A 10229-nucleotide genomic window follows, 5' to 3' on the forward strand; every position below is an offset into this window, starting at 1 on the left:
AAAGGCATTTACAGATCCCCCAAAACATGGCAAATACAGAAATACTTTTGTACCTGTACTTGAACATCGGAGAATCAGCACTCAAAGCATTCGGAATGATTGCTTCATGGGTTGTCACAACAATTTGCATATGCTCAGACAGCACACAGACGCAGACACTCATTCACTGGCATTCGCCCATTCACCCATTCAACCATTCACCCATTCAACCATTCATTCGGGCATTTGCAGATTAGTGTCAAGGCAGGAGAGGCCACAAAATCCAAAATCCTTTTCCCAAAAGCCCATGGTCCGTTCTACGGTGCTATGCTGCTGCATTTGCACGTGTCTTGGACATAAAATTGAAGCTCTCTCCAGTCCGAAACCCAAAACGATATTCGTGCCAGATATTCGTACCTTTTTGGGGATAGAGGAAGGAGCTGTGGGCTCCTGGGGGGGGGGGTCCTGTGCTCTGATGTTAGCTGATTCAGCAGAAGGCGAGAGTCATTTGCGGCAATTGCAGACTGGCGTGTATCTTACGGATGCGAATGTATCTTTTGTGCCCCATTGAGGCTCCCAAGTAATTGTTATGAACTTCATTCCGAATCAGTCGAATGTGTGTGCGTGCCTCGACTGCTGAGAGTTGCAAGGGGGACGGGAACGGGGGACAGGCAGGGACAGCGGCAGGGACAGGCAGTGGCCTTTCAGCAAATTGCTTTGATAATTGTTAACATCTCATGCGCGGCACCTAAGCTCCCTCGCTACACTCTCTTGGGTGGGCGGAAGGGTCTCCTGGGTCTCCTGGGTCTCCCTGCAACTGCGCCCCAGTTGGGCTGTCGGCTGTTGCATCACTGTGTGTGGTCCTGTGCCTGGGCGTGGCACTTAACACGGTAACTTGTTATTTTGTGGTTGACTAATTGCATGTGGGGCAGAACCCAGCAACGCACCAAAGGAATTCAAACCGAAATCACAATCAGATGGGCGCGGGGGTGCCTGCTGCCTGCTGCCTGGTGCCTGGTACATGGCAACATGAGCATCAGGATCAGGCAGCGGCAGCGGCAGCTGCAACTGCAACTCCAAATCCAAACAGGAGCCACTTGCTCCACAGTTGCCGACACGAGATTTATGCTGCCAGTGATATGCCCAAACAGGAGGAGTTGCACTGCCACTGCCACTGCCACTGGCAGAGCAGATCCGTAGCGTAGCCCATGAGGGGCCCATGATGTCCGAGTCATAATCCGAGCTACACTCCAGCAAAAGGGATCCATGGATAGCCACAATAGTTGATGTCTTTTTTGGGGTTCATTTTACTAGGGTTTCGAAGGCTTTCCCTGTGACCTGAGCGACAGAAAGCTTCTGGGATTTTTCCCAATTGCTGCCAAAGGGCTGCTCAAATTTCTCCCAGTGTTGCAGTGGGGTACGGTACCCCCCAAAATGCAATGCGCTTTTCAAAAACCGAGGACTAAATCAACGGCATGCACCCCTCCGGTCTCCGGTCTCCGGCCTCCCTTACCCGTGCGATGTGCAACTGTTCTGCTAGCTCATGTTTCGGGTATGGCGAGTGGGGTTTCTGGGGGCTGGTGGGGGCTGCCACTTCCTGCCATGCCCGGTGTGCAGACAGTGCGTATGCGTGATGCCCGGGCGTCCAACCACCCAGGCTCTAAAATATACTTTGCATGTGCCTGGGTTATGGCTTTTGCGGTTGAATTTTGCAATTTTGCAAATGATAAAGTGATCCAAGCGAAGGCTACCAGCCCACCCTGCACCCCTCCTTCCCCTTTTCAGTGGGTGTCAGCGGCAATGGTTCAAGTGGTCACAGCATGACCACCTCCCAAAGATGAATGAGCCATCGGCCACAATGCTGGATGGAATGGAGACTGTTGCTACACGACGACGGCGACGACTGCAGTTGAAGTTGGGTGCTGGGTGCTGGGGTTTTGCAGCGTGTAGAAGGCCAAGGCATGTTTCCGTTGGGTTGCTGATGCTGCTGCTGCTGCTGATGCTGGTGCTGGGGCACAAACACCGCACATAAAACAATCAGGCGGCGACCACAGGCTGACACGAAACGCCGGAAGAAGCAGCAAAATGAAGTCACAGACAGAGGCAGAGGCAGAGGCAGGAACACAGTCAGAGAATGGGTCCCAGGAACAGGGCGAGGCAGGAGCTGGCAACTGCAACTGGAACTGGGAAAAAGCATAGGACACAATTCATACATGAATGCCTTCATTTGTGAATGGAGGAGAGGCCGAGGTGGAGTGGCAGAGTGGCAGAGTGGTGAGTGGGGGAGTGCGGAGTCCGAGAGCGAAGGGAGTATGCAATCTAATCAGTTTATTTGCCTTTGGGGGAAAGTAATTGGAAGTTGTTGCACTCAATTACAGTTAATGTGCGTTTCGGACTCCGGACTCATGCCCCAATGAGTGCACTCATCTAAGAGGCGTTTCCCCATCGCAGAGACTGAATGCACCGAAAAGTATTTGTGGCTTTCAACGACTACACAGTTTAGTTTTACTCAATTACAGCAAACGAAGATGATTACAGGAAAAACATTAAAAAAAAAACAGATTACAGATTATAGATACATGTAGTATGTAGAATGTAGCATGTAGCATGTAGCATGTATTAGGTATCGACAATGATTCAGATTCGTGGCCTACAACTTGCTCTTGATGGTGCGCAGAATGGGGAACTTGTCGTGGCCGGTGCAGCCGCCGCGGAAATCATCGAAGCTCAGATCGAGGAGGGCCACGCCGCCGAGTCCCTCGCGCTTCACGTACTCGGCCTTGATGCCGGCCGTGTCCGGATCCTCGTAGCCCACCCACACGCCGTTCTCGCCGGCATCGTCGGCCGAGCGGTAGGCATAGCTGCCGAAGCGCTTGGTCGGATCGCCCACCTTGCGCAGCGGCCCATCGGCGCCCTTCAGATGCTGATTGGCCGGATTGGGCAGCTTGGCGCACACCTCCGGCCAGCTGAGGAGTCCATCGACCTGGGTCTGGAGTCCGGCCGGTGCAACGCCATCGGTCTCGACCACTGGGGGCAGGCCGGTCAGGCCGGAGTCCTTGGTCAGCTTCCAGGCACGGCCGTAGGCGGCGATGACGACGTTGATCTTGGAGGCCGGGGCGCGGTTGTTCACCCAGTACTTGACCTGGTAGTTGACATTCAGCTCGGGATTGCGCTCGTTCGCCTCGTAGATGGGGGCGGGGAAGTCGGCCACCTCCTTGTTGCGCTCGGGGGTCTGGAAGTCGTAGGCGTGCAGGTTCACGTAGTCCAAATTGTTGATCACGGCGGGAACATCGAAGAAAACTGCCAAAAAACAAAGCACAAATCGATCGATCAGTCGATTATAATCGATCTACTATCGATTGATTGATTGATTGATGGACACTTACGCGATGAGTTGACATTGGGCAGGACACTGAGGCCCAGGAGATAGCCATCGGGCCGGAAGGCGTTCTTCAGCTCACGCACCAGGGCGGTGAACTCCTCCTTGTGCTCCTCGGACTTCTCGTCGACGATGTGGTCGCCGCTGAAGATCTTCTTGAATCCCTTCCAGAACTTGCCAATGCTGCCGTGCACCTTCTTGGGCTTGTTCTTGGGGAACTGCCAGGCGAGATCGAGGCCATCGAAGCCGTAGGTCTTCACCAGCGAGTGGGCGCTGTTGATGAACGGAATGCGGGCATTGCTGCTCTCCAGCAGGGTCAAATACTTGTTGTTCTCCGGATCGACAATGTCCTTGTCGCCGCCCACACTCAGCAGCACCTTGAGGGCGGGGTACTTCCGCTTCAGGCTGGTCACCTGCCGGAACAGGCTGCTGCCCAGATCCAGGTCGAGCTTCTCGTTGGTGCTCACCAGCTTGTTGCTGCTGGGATTGATGCCCGCATATCCGTAGATCAAATGGCTGCAGTACTGCAGAGCAGGCTCCAGATCGTTGAGGGTTAGCTTCGAGAGACCTACGGACAGGGAAGGAGAAGAACAGCAGAGCAGTGAGCAGGGAGGGGAATGACAGTGACAGAGGCCCAACCCAAGCAGAAAAACAAAAATAAACCCCGTTTACATAATCAATTAACGCATCTCAAAGTGGCAGAGCCTCCCGTGACTCATTGACGACATCGACGACATCTGATTCCCATTTCCAATTTCCAATTAGCCAAAAGTCAACGCTTGTGTGGGTTTTACCGCTGGCCGAGTGGTGGCGGCGGCGGCGGCGGCGGCGGCTCGAGTGGGGGTCGCTGCAATTTACTTAAATTACTTGCAAAACTTCCCCCCCTACGCCCCGCGCAACCCCACTACCAATTAACGGGCTGTGAGAAGTGAGCACTTTTCAGCTTTTAGCATGCGGCTATGAAAAGTGAAAATCATCTAATGGAATATTGTCCCACTGCTTGTCTCTCTCTCTCTCTCTCTCTCTCTCTCTCTATCTATCTGGGAGACAGCGACAGAGAGCCCCAGCGATAACCTCCTTATCTGGTGCAGGCCGAGCCGAAGCAAAGTTCCCCCTCGATCTGGGTTGAGACACTTACCCTCGCGGACAAAGCTGGAGCCGTCGTAGTAGCAGAGCAGATGATGGGAGCCGGCGGCAGCGCTGATCTGGCCAATGGCCAGGCAGCCCACGAGCAGGGAGAGCAGGGCGTAGAGCTTCATGTCCAGCTGTAAAAAAAAACAGAGCCGCCAAAGGCAAGAAAGAGGAACAGCAGATTAGAGATAAGAAGCTGGAAGAAGCTCGACTCAAACGGCAAGGGTATAGAAATTTCTGGAACGAACTCGACTACAAAACAATAATTAATATTTCTTGCAATAAGAAATAATTAAATTAATTAATTTTAAGCATCGTTTGCGGAACTTTTCGTAGAAATCAAAGCAGCAAAAATTATAAGCAAAGATATTTAAGCTACAGAAAAAAAAAGTCTCAAGTCTGGAATATTCTGTGAATAAAGCGCTCAAGTCGTAGGATATCTAGGATTCACATAAATCACAATAAACAGAACAGCCTCACATTATGACACACTGGGGAAGCAACAAACAAAACACAATAGAAAAAAAAAACAAGACACCAGCAAATAAAAAAGTATAGCTCTAAAATAAATGTGTATGAATTATTCAAATGGCTTCACTGACTTGTGATCGCGTTAAACGTAAAACTGGAACTGTCCGAGAGTCGAGGTGATCCGAACTTTAAGTGAACTCGATGTCGAGAATACGAATACTCGCACCAGATGAAAACTAAAACTAAGGTGAAGACGAAAACGAAAACGAAAACAGAGCGAAGCGAAGCTTCAGGCTAGAGATGAGTGCGTGAGTGCGTATATCGTATGGATCGCTATACATCCCAAAGAATAAATGTAAAATAAACAAGTCTGGCACTTGGAGTAATTCTCCTTTCTGTCTTGCAAGAGTCACGCAGTGCCGTGAGCCTTTGCCCATCTCTACTATTAGAAGAGAGACAGACAGAGATGGGGAGAGACAAACAGTCATATCAGCAGCGACTGCGCAGCGGCAGCGCGAGCGATGAGAATGAAACGCGGCTTGAAGCCCGAATGTGGAGTGAGAGAGCAGTGCACTGAGCGGTGTGTGGGGGAGGGGGAAAAAACCAAAGCAAAGCTGTGAAACGAGGGGCGATTGAGAAGATAATAGCAAAGATACGATTTCACATGCATCAATCGATCAGCTCCAGTCTCCAATCGAACCTCGCTAAGCCGCAGTTTATTTTTTGTTGGTTTTTGTTTTTGTTTTTTTGCAATTGACAAAATGTTTATTTCTTGCTGGATTATATTCGTATGCGGCCCGTTGTCTCGTTCGCCGAGCCAGCGAGAGGGGTGAATGAGCGAGGTGTGAGGTGTGATGAAGTGTTTGTCATTGTTGTAATGTGTTGCTGTTGCTGTTGTTGGCTTTTGGGTCTGGTTGTTGTTTCGTTTGGCTTCCTTTTCGAGCCTGTTTCATTCGCCTACCGCTGTGTGCCGCTCGCTGCTCTTGTGATGTCATCATTACTGGGAATCGGTGGAGCAATTATACAATCAGGCCAGCACCAGCACCAGCGCCAGCTGCGAGCATTAAGTATATCGTTTGTGCTCGTCTGTGCATATATCCCCATTAAAGTGACAGTGTGGCGTGGCGTGGCGTGGCGTAGCGCGGCGCGGCTGGCTGGTGTTGGGGGGCTGGGGGCGTCAGTGTTTTCTCATCTTGTTTTTCTTGCGTCGAGGATAAATCTGACATAAAAATAAAATATCATCATGCATATAAATCGCAAATTGACAAAGTAAACCCAAACCAAACCCAACACCAAACCCAAACCGAGTTGGCTGTGTATGTTGATTTCTGTGTGATTTTTTTTCCACGATTTCAGCGCTAGAGCTGAAGCTGGAGCTGTGGTGTGGCTGTGGCTGTGGCCTTTGCTCTATTAATTTGTGTTAAAATTGATTTTAATAAATAAACACTTTGAATCGTTCAGCGTTTGCCTTCGTTTTCGTTTTCATTTTCATTTCATTCTCAAATGTTGACACACGGGCAAAAGGAGAGGCGGCATCGGCATCGGAATCGGTGTTTGTCATGAAATCGCCAATCGAGCGACTTTATCAATTTATGTCAGCCGGAGAGGTCAAATACAGACCCAAATGCTCGTGTGTATGCTGTCCGGAGTGGCTTTGTTTTTCGCTCGCCCTCCCTCCCTCCCTCCACCCATATTTAGTTTTAATTTGCTGGCGCGGCACTGCCTCTTCCTCTGTCCTGCACTCCCCTTCTCCACAGTTTGACAGCGACGTGACTGCGACTTATCTGCGGCTTGTGACTGAGGGATTTGGTTGGGGATTTTCGATGGGTTGGTCTCTGGGTTGGGCTAAACCCCTTACCTACCTCTCTCCCACTCTCTCTCTCTCCCTCTCGGCCACTCTGCCAACTAATGGGTCAACTGACTGAATGTCAACTCCATTGTGAGACTGGTGGGAGGCTCAGGCTCAGGATCAGGTTGAGGCTTATGGCCAAATGCTCTCGTCCAACGAGATACATTGAATGCGAAACTACGGGCTCTCAACGGGTTTTAATGAACTCCCTTTTGATACATGATCGAGGTTAAATGGCTGACTAAAATTCCTCAGTCAAAATAATTCCACTCTTCCCTGAATTGCTGTGGTGGAGAAATATGAATTTTATTATTCATTTAAATGCGCCGCATTTATTGGAAGCCCAAAAGTATGCAGCCCTTTGCGCCCTGCATTTCTTTGCACTCAAATATGAAACCGAACCCAAGAAGAACAGAAATAACATTAGCAGGGCAGACCGAAAGGAGAGATACCCTGCTGCATACAGAATTAGTTTTGTTGGTAAAATGTAAAGGTAAAAGTAGTGGTCTGATCATCATAGGGCGCATACCTTTCATCGCTTTGAAATTATCCAATTTTAAATCTGTGGAAATTAGCAAACTTCTCTGGATTTCATTTACTATTCTCATTTAAAATGTTGTACAAATTCAACCAAAAAAAAAACGATCTGGTCTAGCGATAAATGCCAATAATGTAAGTGGGCCGTAAATGTCTGTAATAATACATTTCCATATAATTATATTGCGATATTATAGTCTAAATTTAATGAACGACAACCAATTTACCCCATTGACTTATAATTTCATTAACTTTACTGTAAAAACCTATTTAAATAAGCAAAAGTTGACTTTTTCGGTATATTTTGGTATTTATTTTGCTTTTAGCCATGTTTTTTATTACTATTATCTCTTATACAAAAGATGATTAAAAAAATCTCGGCTAAACCGTTAGCCGTTTTTAACTGTTATTAACCTAGGAATTTATGTCCCGTGCGACATGTCCCGTGCGAATATTGTCTTAATTAAATTTAAAGAAAAACTGTGGACTATATTTGCGTAAAACAATAACCATTTTAAAGAGACACAAATGCACAACGTGAACAGAAATTTGCATATTTTTCCCTTGTTCCCGTTAGGGTTAGTCCAAAGGTGTGTTATAATGGTAAAACACTTTTGAAAATCCGTAATATTTTGACCTTTCTACCTTTTTACTTGAAATGCGTGCGACTTCAGAGAAATGCCCTGCATATGGGAATGCACATACACCAGATATTCCCTGTATATGTTTGCAATTGTAATTAAAACCACGTTAATCAAGTGAATGGATATATGTACAGTGTACATATGCCTCAGTGCGTGGGTGGGCAGAGCCGGGGTTCTGGCAGGTCAAACAAGTAATAATTAAGTAACAAAGTGAAAAACACACTCAAAAACATGACAGAAAAACGAGATGAACAAAAATAGTCCAATGAGGGGACAAGGATAAATGATTTAACAATCTTTAGAGGGTATAAACATACATGCGCATGTACATTGGTATGAGTGTATGTAAATATGGGGGCGTTGCATTAAATACATCCATTTATAGGGGAGTATTGTTGCTGAATTTTATTTATTTTTGTTATTAAATTTGTAATCAGTGAGAAGTAAACAATTATAAATGTTGATATCACGGGCTCTCGATTCCAATTTCACTTTGACTTATCTCTCCGTCCCTGTCTCTGTCTCGCTCTCTCTTTCTGATAGCTGTCGCTGTCTCATTTTCTGATTTCTGTTTACCCATCTCTCCGCTGCACAAATAGCTCTGCTGTGTAATTTAAACCAATTAAACACTCACCGAATAAACAAGCAAAAAAACACCAGCAGCAGCCACACCCCCTCCCACCGCACTTCCTTCTGGTGTGTGTGTGTGTGTGCGTGTATGTCCAGCCAACATGTTAAGTATGATTTACAAAATGGCTGCGTGCAGCAGCAGCAACAGCAACACCCATCATCAGCATAAATATAATAAAAAAACGAGAAGGAACGTGTGAGTCGCTTCTGGGGACGCGACTCTACATATACCCGTACTCAGTCAGTATATACATTTTTGAGCATATAATTTTTTAGAATTTTAGAATTAAAAAAATTTTATTTTAAATTTGTTTGCTACATCTGTTATCTACATCTACTATGTATATTCTACATCTAACATGTAGATTATAGATGTACCATTTATATTCTACATCTCCTCCGCTAGGGGTTGCTCGCGCACTGAACGTGACAGAGTGTGCGAGCGAGACAGAGATAGAGTAGCGTGTCTCTGGCTGGTGGAGGCGGGGGGAAGCAACTGCAAATTTCTTCATTCTGGCTATAATTATGATCCGATCTGATTCAGATTCGGCAATCTGGTAGATATAGGCATTCTCTACGATACTGCGCTTTCAGTTTTAAAGATGTGCCTGCCACAGATTTTCGGTTTTTGTGGGGGCGTAAGGCGGCGGGGCAAAATTGTGAAATAAACTTGTTGCAGTGTGATATAACATGAGTCTGGAAACCAAATTTGGTTGCCCTTGCTCTTATAGTCTCTGAGATCCAGGCGACAAACAAGACGGACAGACGGTCAGACGGACAGTTAGACATGGTTCTATCAACTCGGCTATTGATGCTGATCAAGAATATATACACTTTATGGGGTCGGAAACGTTTCCTTCTCTGCGTTACACACATCCACTTTTACCACAAATCTAATATACCCCTTAACTATTTTTTGAGTACGAGTATAATAAAATAAAATGGGAAAGAAAGCGGCAACGGTATTCATGAAAGACAGCTGCGGTAATCAATGGTGGTGGGTGGGGTGGCCATTCGCTACGAAAAACTGAAACGGAAATGAGCATCAAAGGCCACAACGGCATATCCTTGAACAATTGGAAACTGAAACATGAAACGTGGAATAGTGGAACTGTGGAGCTGAATGCAGAGCGATCGCATGCCTCAAAGGGATTACCGGATTGTTGTTGCCATGGGCAAATCGTTGTACAATATTTTCACAGCCAATTTGTGCGATTCAATTCAATTCTCTTAAACAAAACAAAATATGTAAAAAACCATTGAAAATACTTGTAACAAATGTAACATTTTATTTTTGAAAATGTTGCAAAAAAGTATTATCAAATTGTTACGCATTCAAAGATTAGTTACGGATCAAATATGAATGCCAGACAACTATTTGCTGACCATTGAAAAGTTAACCAGAATTACTTTCCCCCCGCCAATACAAAAATTACAATTATAATTCACTGGCATTTTTATATTTGTGTCATAAATCGATTAATTAATGTTTCTGTCCGGAGCTGTGCAATTTTCCCCGTTTTCCATTGCTTTGTTTCGGGCTCTAATTAAATGTGCAGCATATTTGAAATGTCTGCCATTCGTGGCATTGAAATTAATCGTTTCGTGC

The 10229-nt window shown here is 46.6% G+C and overlaps 1 protein-coding gene and 1 long non-coding RNA gene across 2 annotated transcripts; both read right to left on the reverse strand.

Moving 5' to 3' along the window:
* Positions 1 to 2452: 2452 nt before the first annotated feature.
* Positions 2453 to 5197, reverse strand: LOC111082282 (chitinase-like protein Idgf4). Its single transcript, XM_022378467.2, has 4 exons — positions 5092 to 5197; positions 4497 to 4623; positions 3366 to 3926; positions 2453 to 3279 (listed from the first exon to the last, which is right to left on the reverse strand). The coding sequence occupies exons 2-4, from the start codon at positions 4615 to 4617 to the stop codon at positions 2630 to 2632; spliced, it is 1332 nt and encodes a 443-aa protein (XP_022234159.1). The 5' UTR covers positions 4618 to 4623; positions 5092 to 5197; the 3' UTR covers positions 2453 to 2629.
* Positions 5198 to 5613: 416 nt separating this feature from the next.
* Positions 5614 to 7036, reverse strand: LOC111081988. Its single transcript, XR_002608690.2, has 2 exons — positions 6823 to 7036; positions 5614 to 6179 (listed from the first exon to the last, which is right to left on the reverse strand). It is a non-coding gene; the product is annotated as an uncharacterized LOC111081988 (long non-coding RNA).
* Positions 7037 to 10229: the final 3193 nt, after the last annotated feature.

The sequence above is a fragment of the Drosophila obscura genome, unplaced genomic scaffold (assembly GCF_018151105.1).
Source record: "Drosophila obscura isolate BZ-5 IFL unplaced genomic scaffold, ASM1815110v1 contig_73, whole genome shotgun sequence".
Classification (NCBI taxonomy): domain Eukaryota; kingdom Metazoa; phylum Arthropoda; class Insecta; order Diptera; family Drosophilidae; genus Drosophila; species Drosophila obscura.